Consider the following 16,972-nt stretch of genomic DNA (forward strand, 5'->3'; position numbering starts at 1 on the left):
CCGGGTCGTGGCGCGACCAGGGATGCAGAGCTGCCCCCATTTCCCAGGGCCCCCGAGGGCTGGCGGCGAGGGGCCGTGAGCTCTGGGCACGGGGAGATCTGGGTGGTGAGCTGCACCCGGCCTCCCTGCCTGCATCCCTGCCCCAAACCCCTGCATCCCTGTGCTCTCCATCACCACAGCCTGGGATATTGATCCACTGAGCCTTGAACTCCACTTTGCATCCTCCCTGGGGAGACGTCGGGCTTGTGCCGGCAGCCGAGCGCCTCTTGCTCCGTGCCTGGGTTTCCCGTGGGCCCTGCAGCGTGGCTGCGCCCTGGGCTGCCCCACGGCCCCGCGCATCGTCGCAGTGGAGCCCCACACTCGGCTGCACCCGCCGCCCCGCCGCCGCCGCAGCTCCGGCACGGCCCCGCTCCCAGGCCCCCGCGAGGCGAGGCCGACCCGGCGCGGGGTCACTGCTCCTCTTCCCTCCTGCATATGCATGGGGCCTCCTGCCACGGCCACCGCTGTCACCTTTGATCCCACGTCTGGGATAACGAAACGGCTTCATCTGCGCCCGGGTGATAGCGGGAGGCCGGGGGCGGGGAGGGGACGGCTTTGTTCCCAGCCTGGCCATGGATGAGCCGAGCTGCCCCCCGTGCCGGCACCTCCGGCCGGTCTCTCCCGTTCCCCCTCGCTGCTCAGCTCGGCCCGAACCCCCCCGCGGGGCTGCTGCAGGACCCCGAGCCCCAGCGCCGCGGTGGGGCCGGCCGAGCCGCAGCCACGCAAGCCACAGCCCTGGGCTTAGCGGTTTATTCTCCCTGCAGATGCACGGCCCGGAGGCCGTCCCGTGCCATGCCAGCGGGACGATGCCGGGGGGCTCCAGGCCGGTGCCCGCGGGGTCCCGGGGGCGGTGGGGCGGCGCTGGCCGGGGCAGGCTCCCTAGATGCAGGTCTCGCTGCCAGCGGCGGCGGCGGCGGCGCGGCGCTGCTCCAGGCGCTGCAGACGGCGGGCCAGCGCCTGCGCCTGCCGGGCGTGCTGCTCGCCCACGGCGCCCGCCTGCGCCTCCAGGCGCCGCAGCTGGGCCTGCTGCTTCCGCCGCGCGCTGCGGTAGGCCAGGGCCAGGGCGCTGCGGGACGGCGCCGCGCCTGAGCCCGCCGCGCACCGGGAGCACCCGGCGCTGCAGGCCGTGCGGCGCGGCCCCGAGGCGTGCCGAGGCAGAGGGGCGCGTGGAGCGGGGACCGCGCGCTCGGGGCACGCAGAGGAGGACGTGGGGCGTGCACGGCAGGGACCGCGCACCCCAGGGCGTGCAGGAGGGGAGCACGTGTCTGGGTGACGCAGCTGGGGACCAAAGGGCATGCGCAGAAGGAATTGCGCACCCCAGGGCGTGCAGGAGGGGATTGCATATCCAGAGGAGGCAGGCGGGGATCACAGGGGTGCACAGCAGGGACCGTGCACCCCAGGGCGTGCAGGAGGGAATTGCACATCCAGGGGAGGCAGGAGGGGACCACAGGGGTGCACAGCAGGGACCGTGCACCCCAGGCGGTGCAGGAGGGGATTGCGTGTCCGGGTCATGCCGAGAGGGCACACGCAGCATGCAAAGCAGGGATCATGCATCCCGGGGCATGCAGGAGGGGACCACGTGTCCGGTGCGTGCCGAGGGGGGACGGTGCGTGTGGGGTGTGCCAAGCGGGGGCCGCCTGCCCCCTGCCCACCTGTGAGCCTGGAAGAAGTCGCCGGTGACGGCGCTGCACTGCGCCTGCTGCGCCCGGCTGGCAGCGCTGGCCTGCTCCAGGGCGAGCACCAGGGCCTGGGTGCGGGCGTGCAGCTCCTCGGTCCTGGGGGACACCACGCGTGGCACCGGGCTGGGCGCTGCACCCGCCTGCTGCGGGGCCATGGGAGGTCGGGGGCCGCTGCCGGGCCCCGCGGCGCCGGGGAGGGTCTCTTACCGAGCCAGGGCGCCGAGCAGCTCTTGCGCCATCCTCTCCGGGTCCGCGGGGTGCTGGGGACCCGCCGCTCCCATCCTGCCGGGCTCGGCATCCTGGAGAGGCTGGCTGCGGGGTCAGCAACCAGGGCACAGCCCCGGGGGGACCCCGGCCCCATGGCAGGTCAGAGACCCCCTCCCGGGGGGACGGAGCCCCTCTGCCTCGGGGCTGCACGCTGGGGCCCTGCCAGCACTTGTGCAAGGGGGGGAAGCACCAGCGCTGGCCCCGGTAGCGCCTCGCGGGGGGACACGTCTGTCCCCACGGTCCCGTGCCAGCCGTACCTCCTCGCTGCTGCTGCCGGAGCTGCCGGGCCCCTCGCCTCGCTCCCGCTGCAGGTGCTCGAGCAGCAGGCGCAGCGCCGCCTCCCGCGGCCCCTGCGCCGCCGCCAGCACCTCCAGGCCCCGCTTCTCCGTCTCCTCCAGCTGCAGCTGGGTCCTCAGGTCGGCCATGGCCTCCTTGGGGGGGGGGGGCAGAACGTCACCCCGGGGTGCCCCCTCCCAGCCTGGCAGCCCTTTGCAGGGTGCTCGAGCCGTGCACCCTGCTCCGGACCCCACGGAGAGCCGGGAGGGGGGGACCGGACGCCTGGGTGCACCTTGAGCATCGCCAGCTCCCGCAGCAGCTGGGCTTTGTCCGGCTTCGGCCAGGGTGTGGGACCGGGCAGGGGGGGCCGCGCGTCCCGGAGGGCCTGCTCGGCCCGAGCCCTGACGTCCTCGCTGTGCCGGGTGACGGCGCTGGCGGGCACCGGGGCGGCGTGCAGCGACGCCTGCACGGCCGCCTGCTCCGCGCGCAGCCGGCGGATGCGCTCGCGCAGGGCCCCCTCGTCCGGGGCACCGCGGGGATCCTGCAGCGACAGCGGCGCCTCGGGGCTGAGCGAGCCGCCGGTGCCACTCTCCTCCTGGCCGTCCGGCTCCGCTCGCCCCAGGAGCTGCATCCCCTCCGGCTGCGCGGCACCGGCTCCGCTCTCGCGCCCCTGCTCCGCCGCGGCCCCTGGGCACAGCACAGGCAGCTTCAGGACAGTGTCCCCATGCTGGGGACCAGCATCCTCCCTGCATCCTGCATCCCGCATCCCGCATCCCACATCCCGCCGGGATGGGACTCACCGGCGCCCGGCCCGTCCTCCAGCTTGGCCCGCGTCAGCTCGAGCAGCGCGGCATAGGCCTCCACGCAGCGCTCGCTGCACCGAGAGGGGGCTCAGCGCCGGCGCGGGAGCCCGCAGCCCGGCCCCGCCGCCGACCCGGCCCCGCGGCGCCCTACCTGCACTGCACGGCGAGGCGCAGCGCGGTGCTGTGCGACTCGTGCTGGCCCAGCACCATGCTGAGCCGCTCCGAGTCGCTCTTGCACTCCTGCAGCGTGGCTGAGAGCAGCTGGTTCACGGCCTTGAGCCGCTCGATGCACCTGGGAGCCGAGGGGCCGCGGTCACTGCCTGCCTGCTCTGCCCTCCTCGGCACGCGGGGGCTCTGCCGTCCCCCCCCGGGCACTGGAGCACGGCCGCCCCGTGCCTCAGTTTCCCTGCCCGCGGGGGCGTTGGGGCAGACTCACCCCTGCAGCTGCTGCACCCGCTGCTCCAGCTCGCGGCCGGGGCCCTGCGCGGTGCCGGCGGGCGGCTGGGCGACGAGACGGCCGAGGGGCGGCGTGCCACGGCAGCTCTGCGAACGCCGCAGCGGGAGGTGGGCCGCGCCGGGGGGCTCCTGGGGAGGAGACAGGAGCCCCGGATGGAGCCTGGAGCGGGGAGGTGGGCGAGGGGCAGCGCAGCTCTGCCAGCGCCGCGCGGAGCCCAGATGTGCCCCAGCTGCCGGCCCCGTCCCATGCTCACCTGGGGCAGCCCCGGCTCTCCGTGCCCCGGGGCACCGCCGAGCCCCAGGGTGCCGCCAGCGGAGCCGCACGGGTCCTCGATCCTGCACAGGGCGTCCTGCAGCTCCCGCACCTGCACAGGGCAAGCGGGGCTCAGCGGCAGCGCAGCTGGAGCCCCCCAGGGACCGCGACGGTGCTGGGGGACCAGGGGGCCGGGAGCATCTCTGCAATCCCCCATGGGCTGAGCAAGGGGAATCGCTCCCTTTGCCGTGCCCTGTCCTTCCCAGCCCCACCGGCATGTGCACGGCACGGTGCAACCTCCCGCCTTGCCGGCCCGCGGCTCACCCTCCGCTGCAGCCGGTCCCGCTCGTCCCGCAGAGCCCCCAGCGCGGCGGTGGCCTGGCTCAGCTCCTCCTCGCGGCGCCCCAGGGCCTCCCGCAGCGCCGCCTTCCCCGCCGCCGCCGCCGCCGCCTCCTCCTCGAACCGCGCGGCCTCCTCGGCCGCCAGCCCCCCGCCGGCTCCCTGTTCCCGGCCCCGGCGCGTCACCCGCCCGGCTGGGAAAGGCCCCGGTGTCCGGTCAAGCTCCTCCAGGCTCTGGGGGCAGGGGGCCGGTCAGGTGGTGCCTGTCACCGCAGCGTCGGGGCTGCCCCGTGCGGCAGCGCTCACCTTGGCCGCCCGTGCCCACTCCTCGCCGGGCACCGGCGGCCACCCGTGCCGGGAGAAGACGGCGCGCTCCAGCGAGCTCACGGCCTGCTGCAGGGCTGCGAAGAGGTCGAGGCCATGGGGCGGCCGGTCCTCCTCCTCCTCCTCCTCCTCCTCCTCCTCCTCCTCCTGCTCCCTGGGGGCAGCAAGGGGGGAGATGCGGAGGGGCTGCCCATGCCGCCGTGTGCCACGGCGTGCTGCAGCGTGCTGCACGCCCAGGGCTGGTGCTGCCGGTACCTGCCGGTCTGGCGCCGCAGCTGCTCGGCCGTCCGGTGCAGGCGGGCGGCGGTGGCCAGCAGCCCGGTGACATGCTCCTCGCAGCGCAGGGGGCCCCCGTCGTCCCCTGCCGCCACCTCGGCCTCGTCCGCCCGCTCGGGCAGCGGGGCCAGCGGGGGCTGCGGGGAGCGCACACCCGTCTGCCCCCGCCACCCCGCACCGGCCCTGCCGGCAGCCCAGCGCGGGGCTCCAGCCGTGCCGGGGCGATGCAGCGGGTGCAACCAGCTGGGATGCGCCTGGGGGCTGGGGCGCGTTCGGGCGCAAAGCTGCATCGCTGCAACGCGGTGCCCTGCTGCAGCATGGTGCCCGGCTGCAACGCGGTGCCCTGCTTTCCGCAGACCCGGGCTGGAGCTGGCAGGGCCGGGCGACGCGTCCTGCACCGGCACACGGGGACAGGCACAGCGGGATGCACAACCTGCCACCGCGCTGCGCCCATGCAAAGCCCCTGGAGCACCCTCCGTGCAGCTCCGGCGTGCCCCTCCTCGCAGGGGCAGGGATGCGGCTCGCTGCACCCCGCCGGCGGGACGGTGGGCACCCGGGTGCCCCGGCCCCGGTGGGACACGGGGACGGGGAGGGCGCTGCGCCGGGGTCGGCGAGGCTCGGCCCTCGCCGGTGCTGCGGCAGCGCCGGAAGCAGGAGCGGTTTCCTGTTTGCAGCAGGAACAATGAGCAGCGTCGCTGCAAGGTCGTGGCGACGGCGGTCTGGGGCGCCCACGGCCCCGTGCATGCGGCTCGTGGCCCGCCGTGGCCAGTGGGGCCGGCGGCTGGACTGGGTGGCCGGGGTTGGTCCCTGGCTGGCGCTGCAGGGCCAGTGAGACCCAAACCAGCCCCAGGAGCCATGTCGGAGCTCGGCTCCACGGCCAAAGCCACAACCAGGGGATGCCCATGGCTAGTGGATGCCCATGGCTGGGAAATGCCCATGGCTGGGAAATGCCCGTGGCTGGGGGATGCTCGTGGCCAGGGGATGCTCGTGGGGGGGGCAGGGGCTCCTGGCCATGCAGGGATTGATGTCCCCAGTGCATCCCCCCCCCCAGTTCCGGGCGGCCCAGGGACAGGGCTTCTTCCCCGGCCGTCCCCAAGCCCCGCGCTGGCCTGGGCTCCCCGGCTGCTCAGGACCAGCCCCCCAGCAGGGCCCGGCCCACAGGACGCCCCACTTGCCTTCTCCATCCTGGCCAGTCTCCGGCCCGTGATGCCCCGCTCTGGCCGGTGCCTGATGCCGGGGGCTCGTTCCCACGGTGGCCAGGGGTGACTCTGCAGCTGGCGGCTCTGCGGCACGTCCCGGCCGGGGCCACGTCCCACGGGTTCACCGGAGGGCTGTGCCGCTCCCAGCCCCTGTTCCTCCAGGCTTTTCCCATTCCTTGTTCCTGCGGAGATTTCCTCTTCCTCGCAGAGCCCGGCTCAGCCTCCTGCACTTAACCGTTGCGCTGCCCGTGTCCCTGTGCCCCAGCTGCCCGCTGCGGGCCGGGGTGCCCAGGGTGCCCAGGGTGCCCGGGGTGTGGGGCAGAGCCTTGTTGGGGGCTCTGCAGGAGCCAGCCCCCCCAGCACCCCTCCCTCCCTGCTGACTCCCCACTGCAGCAGCACCAAGGCACTTTGGGCCAATGCCGGAGTCTTGCCGGGTGCCTGGGCTCCCTTGGCACCCAGCCGGGCCACGAGCACCCTGTGCCAGTCTTGCAGGCAGAGCTCATGTGCAGGGACGCTCAGAGCACTGGGGGGGTTGCAGAGGGGTGCATGAGCCTTTGGGTGCTAGGAGGCACTGTGCGGGTATTTAGGTGAAGGAGGGTAGTGTTTGGGGTACGTGGGTATTTAGAGTGCATGGGGGGCAGTGCATGGGTGCTGGAGAGTGGTGCATGGGCTTTTCAGGTGCAGGAAGACAGTACATGGGTGCTGGAGGGCAGTGCGTGAGTGTTAAGGTACAGGGGGATGGTGCATGGGTGCTGGAGGGTGGTGCATGGATGTTTAGGGTGCAGGGGACAGTGCATGGGTGCTGGAGGGTGGTGCAAGGGTATTTAGGTTGCAGGGGGATGGCGCATGGGTGCTGGAGGGTGGCGCACGGGCAATTAGGGCGCAGGGTGCCATGCATGGGTATTTAGGGTGCAGTGGGCGGTGCTCAGGTGCAGGAGGGCACGGATGGGTGTCGGGGGTGCAGTGCATGGGTACTTCGGGTGCCGGGGCCGAGGAAGGAGCCAGCTCGCCAGCTGCGGTGCCCGGGGGGCGGGAGGAGCGAAGCCCGGCGGGGGGGGGCCCGCGGAACTACAAGTCCCAGCAGCCCCCGCGCGGCGCCGCTTCCGGGTGGCGCCGGGCGGGGCTCGTGCGGCCGAGCGCGGGTGAGCGCGCGCCGGGGCGCCGGGGGGGTGCAGGGGGGTGCGAGGGGATGCGCGGGGGGGGGGGGTGCACGGTGCAAGGGGTGCATAGGGTGGGGGGGTGCATAAGGAGGGTACATGAGCAGGGGTGGGTGGGGGGAGTGGGTACAAGGGGGTGCACGGGGCAGGCGGGTGCATAGGATAGAGCGGGGTGGGGGGCAGGGGGGGGCAGGGGGTGCACGGGGTGGGGGGCACGTAGGGCAGAGGGTACGTGAGCAGGAGTTGCACGGCGCGGGGGGGTGCAGGGAGCACTGTGCAATCCCTGCTCACGTACCCTCTGCACCCCTGCGCTGGGGGAACGGGGTGGGGGGAGGGTGAGTAAGGGGGTGCGTGGGGCAGGGGGAGAGAACCGCACGGGCCGGGGCATGTGGCGCTGGGTTGGGGGGCACGTGAGCGAGGGTTGCACAGAGCAGGGGGGTGTGTGGGGCAGGGAGTTGCATGGAGTGGGGGCGCCTGGTGCAACGGGGCGCGTGGGCTGCAGCAGCGGCTCCCGTGCAGCACCGTGCCAGACCCACCCATGGAGCACGGCTGCGTGATGGACACGTCGGAGCCGGGCAGCGCGGCCGAGGAGGAGGAGGAGAAGGCGACGGAGCAGCGGCCCAGGACCCGCTCCAACCCCGAGGGCGCTGAGGACCGGGCGCTGAGCGCCCAGGCCAGCGTGGGCAACCGCAGCGAGGGCGAGGGCGAGGCGGCCAGCGCCGACGACAGCCCGCAGGGCACGGCGGCGCCCGACGGCAAGGCCTGGCCCGGCCCCGCGCACCCCACCGAGGTGCAGGTGAAGACGCCGCGGGTGAACTGCCCCGAGAAGGTGGTGAGTGCTGGGGGGCCGCGGCGGGGGACGCCGGGGTGACGTTCGCCGCCGTGCCGGATGCTCAGGTCACAGCTTTCTTGCACAGATCATCTGCCTGGACCTGTCGGAGGAGATGTCCCTGCCCAAGCTGGAGTCCTTCAACGGGTGAGCGTGGCCATGGGCAGGGTCGGCTCCTGCCTGGGCTGAGCTGGCGGCAGCCCCAGGGCCCCCCCCGGGTCCGCTCCCCGCTGATGCCTGGCCCCCGCGGCAGGTCCAAGACCAACGCGCTGAACATCTCCCAGAAGATGATCGAGATGTTCGTGCGGACGAAGCACAAGATCGACAAGTGCCACGAGTTCGCGCTGGTGGTGGTGAACAACGACGCCACGTGGGTGAGCGGGGCCGGGGCCGCGGCGGCCGAGCCGGGGACGGCAGCGGTGACAGCTCTGCGCCCCCCTCACCCCGTCTCCTCTCAGCTCTCAGGCTTCACCTCGGACCCCCGCGAGGTCTGCAGCTGCCTCTACGACCTGGAGACCGTCGTGTGCAAGTCGTTCAGTATCCTGCGGTGGCAGTGGCGGGTGCCTGCGGGCCGGGACCCCGCGCGGTGGCTTGCGGGGGCCGGGAGCACCGCGGCTGTGCCGGTCTGTCAGCCGGGTCCTTCCGGGCCCTTTGCCGGAAGATGGCAGCAGATCCCGCGGCCTTGCGTCCCCGGCCGGATAAGTCGCGCTGTCCCTGCAGAGGAGCATCGGGCTTGGGGGCTGCACCAGCTGCAGAGGGCTAAACCGGGCTCCTAAATCCCCAAATTCGGTGTTTAACGCCAGGACCTTCCCGGCCCTGCAGACACCTGTCTGGTGGTGCTTGCGCTGCCCCGGTGGGCACCCGCCGGCCGCGTGCGGTGGCCTCCCCTCCCCACAGGAGCTCCTCGGGCGTCCCGGTGCTGGCCGGGCCGCGGGGTTTGGGTGCGGGCGACGTCCCTGCGGCGCGGGAATGGCATCCCGGCGCGGGATAGGGGTCTGTATGCAAGGACCGGTCCTTAGCTCGGGCTCCAGATCTGGAAGGGCTCTTCAACCTCATGTAAGTACAGCTCCGTGGGGCGCGGGCGGCCGCCCCAGCCCCGGCTCCCTCGCTGCCATGAGTTTTCTGCCTTTCTGTAAAAACTCAGCAGTCCTTTAATCCAAGCAGTTCCTGGGGCGGTTGCTGCTTTTTCAGTCCAAGCCCAGCCCTGCCCCAGGTTTCCCACGTAACTGGTTAACTCTTGGCGAGACGGGGATTGTCCCGGCTCAGCTGCTGGGAGCCGGCGAGCCCCTTCCCGCGGCTCAGCAGTGCCCGCGGGCCAGCAGCGCTGGCCAGGCCCCGCAGCCCCTCTGAGCCGCCCCCTCCCTCCGGCGCAGCCAGCAGAAGATCGAGCTGCCGGTGACGGAGAACGTGCAGACCATCCCGCCGCCCTACGTGGTCCGCACCATCCTGGTGTTCAGCCGCCCGGCCTGCCAGCCCCAGTTCTCCGCCACGGAGCACATGAAGGTAGATGCCGCTGCTGCCGCCCCGGGGCGCCGGGGAGCTCGGATGGGCCCGGCGTCCAGTGCCAGCGGCTCCCGGTGAACCCCGCTCCAGGCGATGCTCCCAGACTGCTGGGGGGGCTTTCCCCAGGCAAAAGGGCTCTGGGAATCGGCTCCCCTCCCGGAGCCAGGGAGTGAGTCACAGCTCCGCTTCCCCCTGCAGAAGATGCTGCAGTGCCCCTACTTTTTCTTTGACGTGGTTTATATCCACAACGGGGTGGAGGACAAGGACGACGAGACGAGCTGGAAGGTAAGTGCCGGACGGGGCGTCTCGTCCCTCCCCGTCCCCCCAGGCTGGGCCTGCCCCCCCGACACGCTCCCCATGTCCCCTCCAGGAGATGTACGCCTTCTTCAGCAACCTGGACACCAAAGGCACCAACTACAAGTACGAGGTGTTGCTGACGGGGCCGGCTGTGGAGCTGCACAACTGCATGGCCAAGCTGCTGGCGCACCCGCTGCAGCGCCCCTTCCAGACCCACGCGTCCTACAGCCTGCTCGAGGAGGACGAGCCGGCCGAGAGCGAGGCCACCGTGTGAGCCGCGGCGGCCGCCCGGGCTGCCTCGCCGGGGCACGTGCCGGCACACGCCATAGCCGCCTTTCCCTTGGAAGGGAAACAGGCTGTAGGAAACCCGCGGGTAGAAGGAGGTTTTTTTCTGTGACGATGCCCATAAATTGCCTCTAAAGCTTGGTCTGGGCGACTGAGGCGACTGTCAGTAAAGGACTGAGCTGGTACCTGGTGTCTGGCTGTACGTTATAATCTGAGGCAGGATCACCTTGGTGACCATAGAATTGCAGAAAAAGAGGTGCGTTTTACCTAAACTGCGCTGCACTGGTGGGGGGCGCTGGTGCAGGGCACGGGGAGGTGCTGGGTGCCCCAGTACAGGGCACGGGGAGGTGCTGGTGCAGGGCACTGGGTGCCCCAGTACAGGGCACGGGGAGGTGCTGGTGCAGGGCACTAGGAGGTGCTGGGAGTTGCTGGGAGCCCTGGCCCCGCCCCTTCCAGCTGTGGGACCACGTGGGACGCGGACCAGCTGCGAGCACAGCTGGCGAGGAGGCGGGGCTGCCCCGCGCCGGCTCCGATTGGCCGCGCCGGCAGCCAATGAGCGGCGCGGCTGCGGCGCGCGCGGGGGTTCGAAGCGGCGGCGCGCGGGCGGCGGCGCGCATGCGCGCGGGGCGGCATGAGCGGCGCGGGGCGGTGGGAGCTGGCGGGGCGGCTCTGCCGCGCGCTGCGGGGCGGCCGCGAGCCGTAAGGGGGCTGCACCGGCACCGGGGGGGGACTGCACCAGCAAGGGCCTCCATCCTGCAGGCTTTGCCCCGGGGAAGGCATTGCATTTATTGCACGGGGCGGGGGGGAGGGTGCTTAGGGGTACCTGCCCCCCCCCGGGGAGCACACTGCATGCATTGCCTCGGGGGTGTCGCATTGGGGAGGGTCACTGTGCGCACTGTACCTGGGGGGGGGGGGCCTTGTGCTGCAGTGGGCAGAGTGAGGAGAGGGGGGTCCGCTGCATGCACTGGGGAGGGGGTATTGCATGCGCTTGGGGGGGGGTTACCGGAAGAATTAGTGGGAAGAGGGTTGCGGCATGTGTTGCATGAGGGGGCTCGCTGCATTCGGTGCTTCGGGAAGGGGGGTTGTTGCGTTGCTGCGGAGGGGAGGTCACTGCGCGAGGAGAGCTTTGCACTGGGGGGGGTCACCCCACGCACCGCTCTGGGAGGGGACGCTGGACGTATTGCACAGGGTGGGCACAGCATGCACTGCCCTGGTGGGGCTACAGGATGCACTGGGGTCTCCTTGCACCCCCTGGGGTCCCGCTTTCCCATGCAGCCACTGTTTCGGGTCCCACCAGCATTTCTGCCCCAGCAGGGTGATGTCTGGGCTTGTCCGTGGCAGGTGGAAGCTGTGTGCGGGGGGCAACCCTGGTGCACGGGGGGCAACCCTGGTTCCCCGGGGCCAGGCTGACCCCTGCCCGGCCCCCCTGTGCCGTCCCCGGCGCTGACCGTGTCCGCCCGTGCCGCCGCAGGCTGGTGGAGGCCCTGCTGGAGCAGGGGGCCGATCCCAACCTCGTGCTCCCGGAGGGGGTCGCCGCCATCCACCTGGCCGCCGGCATGGAGCGGGAGGGCGGCGTGCGCTGCTTGGGGCTGATCCTGCGCCACGGCGGGGACCCCAACGCCAGGTACCAGCGAGGGGCCGGCTGCGGCCCCCGGCTCCGTCCCCTCTTGGGCCGAACGACCCTGGGACGGGGGCGTGAGGGTCGCTGCCTGCGCCAGGTCCGCCGAGGCGCTCACGCCGCTGCACGTCGCCGCGTCCTGGGGGTGTCACCGGTGCCTCGAGCTCCTGCTGAGGACGGGAGGGGACCCGGAGCTGCGAGACCAGGTGAGCGGGGCTGGCCCCGGGGGGATGCCGCCCGCCCCGGCCGGGGGCGCAGCACCGGCACGTCCCCCGCGGCGGCCCCGTGAGCGCGGCATCCCTTCTCCCGCAGGATGGGAAGCGAGCCGTTGACCTGGCGCTGGAGCAGGGCAACCGCGTGTGCGCGCAGGTCCTGCGGGACTGGCAGCATGCCGCCCGGCGCCCGCTCCCCGGTAAGGGCGTCCCCTCGCCGCCGCGGTGCACGGGGCTCCGGCTGCGTTCCCGGCACGGAACAGCTGCAATAACCGCCTGGAGCCCTGCGTGTCCCCGGCTCCCTGTGCCACGAGTGGTGCCGTTCTCAGCTGCTTGGGGGGGGGGGTGGGGGCAGCTTGCCATCCCCGCCGTGCCTGCTTTCGGGGTGTTAATGCAGCCGTGCTCGCGTCTGGCCAGGACCCGGCGCTGGCTGCACGAGGCGAAACGCTCGGTGCCGGGTCTCTGCCTCGCAGATGCCCCCGAGGACCTGCGGGGGCCCAGGCGCTCCCTGTCCTTCCTCACCGAGGACCGCACCGAGGCCAGCGTCCCCTCGAGGCTCTCCGAGGACGGCTTTGACCCCGGGCCCCTGAGCAGCACCCGCAAGTGGCGGCCGAGCTCCGGCCGCGGCTCGGGAGAGCCCCCCGCCGCCACCGCCTCTGTCTCCGTCCCCTCCGTGGCCGGCTGGCCCGGCGCGGCCCCCGGCGGCTCCGCTCTCGCCCCGCGGCCCCTGGCCTGCAGCACGCTGCTCTGCAGCCCCCGGCGGCCCCCGGCGCCCCAGCCCCGCTCCCCCGGCACCGGGGGCAGCCCGGGGGATGGCGGCTCCGATGACGACGAGCTCTTCGTCAGCGCCGCCGAGACGCTGGAGCCCCCCGAGGCGGGAGGCAGCCCGGGGGCTCGGTGCCCCCCGTCCCCCCATCGCCCCCCAAGCGGGAGCGCGGAGCCGAGCGGGGCCGCGGCGCTGCCGGCCCTGCTCCAGGCTTGCAGCCTTGGGGGCTCGAGCCCCCCGGGGCCGGAGCCGCCCCGGCTCTGCCACGTCACCCCCAGGACCAAGAGCCGCCTGGAGGCCTCGGCAGCCCGGTTCAGTGCTGCTGCATCCTCCTCCTCCTCTTCCTCCTCCTCGCTCTTCAGTGAGACGCTGCAGATGCCCCGGCGGCCCCCGCGGCGTAGGGGTCCTGCCGTCCCGCCGAGGCACCATGTCACCCTTAGGGATGGGGATGCATCCGACCTGGAGGGAACGGGATCTTCGGATGCTACCGTGCTCCTGTCCGGGCAGCCTGGCTTGTCCCAGGGGGCCGGCGGCTCCCCTGGCTCCAGCCCCACCGTCCTGCTGGGCTCCGGGGAGCGCGGACGCCCCGTGGACACCGACGAGCCGCCGCAGCCCCTGTCGGATGCGACGCTGCTGCGGGAGCTGCGCAGGCTGGGCGCCGACCCGGGGCCCGTCACCGCCCTGACGCGGCGGGTCTACGTGCAGCGGCTGGCGGCGCTGAGCGAGGAGGCGGCGGCAGGTGAGCGCCGGGGTGCAAATCCCCGTTCTGTTTTGCAGGTGCATGCACGCACGCCGCCGCCGTGCCCCCCGCGGTGCCGGCGGAGGGGCTGACGGTGTCCCCGCTGCTCCCCCAGGCCACAGCCCCGAGCTGGCGGCGGCGCTGGAGACCTGCCGCATCCCCGACTGCGCAGACGACGAGCTGGCCCTGGCCCGGCAGTTCGACTGCCCCAACGGGGGCCGGCGCTGGCGGGGGGGCACGCTCAAGTCCAGCTTCAACTACCTCCTCCTGGACCCCAGGTGGGCTCCGCGCCGCTGCCTGGTGCTCCGCGCCGCTGGGCGTCCCAGCTGACAAACCCCGGGGGAGTTTGCAAGCCCCAAGCTTGTCCATGGGCATCGCCCACCCGGTGCCGAGCACTGACATCCCCCAGGGCCCCCCAAGGACCTGCTGCTGCGTGTCCCAGCTAATAAACCTCAAGGGGTTTTGCGAGCCCCAAGCCCATCCCTGGGCATTGCCTGCCCGGTGCTGAGCGCTGGGTGTCCCCCAGGGCCCCCCAGGACCTGCTGTCACGTGTCCCAACTCATAAACCTTGCCAGGTTTTGCAAGCCCCAAGTCCATCCCCATGCATCACCCACCTGAGCAGGGCCGGGCACCCAGTGCCGAGTGCCAGGCATCCCCTAGGGCCACCGAGGACCTGCTGCTGCGTGTCCCAGCTAATAAACCTCGAGGGGTCTTGCAAGCCCCAAGCCCGTTCCCGTGCATCGCCCGCCCGAGCGGGGCCGGGTGCCTGGAGCCGGGTGCCAAGCGCTGGACGTCCCCCAGGGCCACCCAGGACCTGCCGCTCCGCTCGCACCTCCTGAGCCCGGCCGAGCGCTTCAGGACCTTCGTGCAGGCCATCTTCTACGTGGGCAAGGGGACGCGCGCCCGGCCCTACTGCCACCTCTACGAGGCCCTGAGTCACTACCGGGCCGGGAAGGCGAAGGTAGGAGGGCGGCTGGGGTCGGGGGACCGCTGGCGGCGAGGCGGGCTCGGGGGCTGGCGCGGGTGACGGTGCCCGCCGCCCGCAGGCCTGCCCCAAGGTGCGGCGCATCCTGGAGATCTGGGCGAGCGGGCAGGGCGTCCTCTCGGTGCACTGCTTCCAGAGCGCCGTGCCGGCGGAGGCTTTCACGCGGGAGGCTTGCCTGGTGGAGGCCATCGGTGAGCGCGGCCCCGGGGCGCCCGCCGCGGCTTGAGCATCCCCCCCTGCGCAGCCGCTTGGGCTCTCGCGGCTCTTCCCCCTCGTCCCTCCCGCCCGCCCCGCTTGGCATGCAGGCGGGAGTTTGCTCCCAGGCGCCGGCACAGGCTCGGCGGCGGGGCTGGGTGCTCAGCGCCCTCCCCGGCAGGGCTGCGGATGCTCACCAACCAGAAGAAGGGGAACTGCTACGGCGTGGCGGCCGCCTGGCCCGCGCCGCGTCGCCGGCGCCTGGGCGTCCACATGCTGCACCGGGCCATGCGCATCTTCCTGGCCGAGGGCGAGCGGCAGCTCCGGCCGGCGGACATCCAAGCCGGGCGCTGAGCTCGGCAGCGTCCCCCCGGTGCTGAGCCCGCGCGTGGACCGGTTTGCACTGGGATGGCCGCGGGCCGGGCTCGGCTGCCTTGCAGGGCCTTGGGGCTTTAAGCAGCTCCTCGGGGGCTTTGCACCCTCCCGGCGAGGCAGAGGAGGAGCTGGGGCCGGGGCGGCTGCTCTGCACCTTCCCAGGGCCTGGGGGTAGCGCCGCTCCCCTCTGGCCGGCAGCTTTTACGGCATGAATGTTTGCTAGAGTCTTTCTATTTTTCTACTATGATGATAAATAAATCACTGCAAGTATTTTTTTGCTAAGAAATCAAAGCTTCAGGCATCTGCTTTCTGGCTTCAATTCCCTGGTCCGTGCTGTGCTCCTAGAAGACCATAGTCCTGTGTGTCCCAGTGTGTCCCTGGTGCATGGGAACAGGCACAGCCTGGCATGCCATGCACGGGGACGGTGCCATAGTGCATGGTGACAGGGACAGCCCAGCATGTCATGGTGCACAGGGACGGTGCCGTGGTGCACGGGGACAGGGACAGCCTGGCATGTCGTGGTGCACAGGGACGGTGCCATAGTGCATGGTGACAGGGACAGCCCGGCATGTCGTGGTGCACAGGGACGGTGCCGTGGTGCACAGGGACAGGGACAGCCTGGCATGTTGTGGTGCACAGGGACGGCGCCATGGTGCACGGGGACAGGGACAGCCTGGCATGTCGTGGTGCACGGGGACAGGGACAGCCCCGCGTGGTGCATCAGTCTCCCTGCAATCAAGTCGGACGCGGCTGAGAATATAAGACGGCTTTACTGTATGAAATGGCACTAACACAGCGTGTCTCAGCGGCGCGGGGGGTTACAGGGTGCAGCTTTGCCTTAACACAAGCGATGTCGGTACAAGCGGCACAGACTCCATGGCAACAGACACTGAAGAGCTGTGTCCCACAGCGGGGCAGTAACAGTCACCTCGAGCCGGTTTGGGGGGTGTCGGGGTCCAGGCGCGGCCGGGAGCGCGGGGCCCGGCTGCCTGCTGGTGCTCGGTGCGCGGAGCCCTGCCTGATGCCGGCTGCCCTCGGCGAGGAGGGGGAAAGCTGGGGTCTCCCCCATCCCGGGTCACGTCCCCCATCCCAGGTCACATCACGGGGGGGGAAGGGGGTCCCTGGCGCGGCCCCCGGCCAGCGCTGCCCGTCCCCGCTGCGTCGGAGCCGCCCGGCTCCCCGGGTGCATCTGACCCCGGCGAGGGCCGTTTCGGTTTGGGGAGGAAGGGGGGGGCTCGGCCTCGGGGGAGTCCAACTGCAGGTGGGGGCCCCGGCCGAGGGTGAGGTTTCCGCGGGACAAACCAGCCTGGTCGTTTCTTTGGTTTAGGCGGGGGAAATAAAACAAAGACGGGGGCGGCTCTGCTCTTTGGGGTAGCGGGGAGGCCGCGGCCGCCCCCAGTGTGCGGGTACGGGGCCGGGGAGCAGCCGTGCCCTACGCAGCCTCCCCCGTCTCCGCTCGCTCCGGGTCCTGTCGCAGCATCCCAGCCCAGCCGGGAGCGGATGGGTCCCGAGAAGGGGTCTCGGGTACCTTCTCCGTCCCGGCAGCTGGATGCAGAGGAGAGGAGAGGCCCCGGGATGCGCAGCCGGGGGGTTTCGTCCAGGACCGGTGTCGGCAGGCGATTTGCCTTTTGGAAATACATCGTCGTGCTCATCGTCCCTCCCGCGTCGCTCCGAGGCCCCCGCAGGAGCCGCAGCACGGGCAGGCACGCAGCGGCAGCAGGACGGCACGTGGCCGCTCCGCAAGGGCCGTGTGTGATCCTGGCTGGAGGGAGGTGCTCCGTGAGCCAACGGTCCCGGAGCAGCTGGAAGCCGGGGACAGGCTGGACGTGGCGGGAAGCCTTGGCCCCGGCGGCAGCGGGAGGAGAGCGAAGGCAGCTCTGCCGGAGCCAGCGCGGCGGTACCTGACGTGGCGGCGGTTGGGGAGGTGACTGCGAACGGCGGTAGGGGAATCGGCGGGAGAGCTCGGCTTTGGCGCCGCGTCCCCGGCCGGGCTCCCTCCTGCCGCAGCCTGCAGAGCCCGCGCCACGCGCCCGCCCGGCCGGCAGGTGCATCCGAGCTGCCGATGCTGGCGTGCCGCGGGGCAGGTCGCCTCCTCTTCCC

At 72.3% G+C, this 16,972-nt stretch overlaps 3 protein-coding genes across 5 annotated transcripts; 2 read left to right on the forward strand and 1 right to left on the reverse strand.

Moving 5' to 3' along the window:
* Positions 1–918: 918 nt before the first annotated feature.
* Positions 919–6,076, reverse strand: USHBP1 (USH1 protein network component harmonin binding protein 1). Its single transcript, XM_067313066.1, has 12 exons — positions 4,692–6,076; positions 4,419–4,590; positions 4,098–4,346; positions 3,775–3,885; positions 3,501–3,649; positions 3,216–3,356; positions 3,062–3,135; positions 2,554–2,948; positions 2,243–2,416; positions 1,926–2,026; positions 1,692–1,814; positions 919–1,105 (listed from the first exon to the last, which is right to left on the reverse strand). Exons 1-12 carry the CDS (start codon positions 5,894–5,896, stop codon positions 919–921), a joined length of 3,081 nt encoding a protein of 1,026 aa, XP_067169167.1. The 5' UTR covers positions 5,897–6,076.
* A 942-nt stretch (positions 6,077–7,018) lies between these two features.
* BABAM1 (BRISC and BRCA1 A complex member 1) lies at positions 7,019–10,167 on the forward strand. 2 transcript variants are annotated; one of them, XM_067312659.1, is made up of 9 exons: positions 7,019–7,053; positions 7,571–7,900; positions 7,986–8,044; positions 8,151–8,271; positions 8,356–8,434; positions 8,929–8,953; positions 9,271–9,400; positions 9,599–9,685; positions 9,771–10,167. In XM_067312659.1, exons 2-9 carry the CDS (start codon positions 7,607–7,609, stop codon positions 9,969–9,971), a joined length of 996 nt encoding a protein of 331 aa, XP_067168760.1. In that variant the 5' UTR covers positions 7,019–7,053; positions 7,571–7,606; the 3' UTR covers positions 9,972–10,167. The 2 variants fall into 2 exon arrangements, with proteins under 2 accessions (XP_067168760.1, XP_067168761.1); XM_067312660.1 differs by having other exon boundaries at positions 7,021–7,053; positions 7,588–7,900.
* Positions 10,168–11,029: 862 nt separating this feature from the next.
* ANKLE1 (ankyrin repeat and LEM domain containing 1) lies at positions 11,030–15,142 on the forward strand. 2 transcript variants are annotated; one of them, XM_067312681.1, is made up of 8 exons: positions 11,030–11,352; positions 11,454–11,606; positions 11,701–11,806; positions 11,913–13,317; positions 13,433–13,595; positions 14,119–14,278; positions 14,364–14,493; positions 14,679–14,941. In XM_067312681.1, exons 1-8 carry the CDS (start codon positions 11,183–11,185, stop codon positions 14,849–14,851), a joined length of 2,460 nt encoding a protein of 819 aa, XP_067168782.1. In that variant the 5' UTR covers positions 11,030–11,182; the 3' UTR covers positions 14,852–14,941. The 2 variants fall into 2 exon arrangements, with proteins under 2 accessions (XP_067168782.1, XP_067168781.1); XM_067312680.1 differs by lacking the exon at positions 14,364–14,493 and having other exon boundaries at positions 14,679–15,142.
* Positions 15,143–16,972: the final 1,830 nt, after the last annotated feature.

The sequence above is a fragment of the Apteryx mantelli genome, chromosome 30 (assembly GCF_036417845.1).
Source record: "Apteryx mantelli isolate bAptMan1 chromosome 30, bAptMan1.hap1, whole genome shotgun sequence".
In the NCBI taxonomy this organism is placed as follows: Eukaryota; Metazoa; Chordata; class Aves; order Apterygiformes; family Apterygidae; genus Apteryx; species Apteryx mantelli.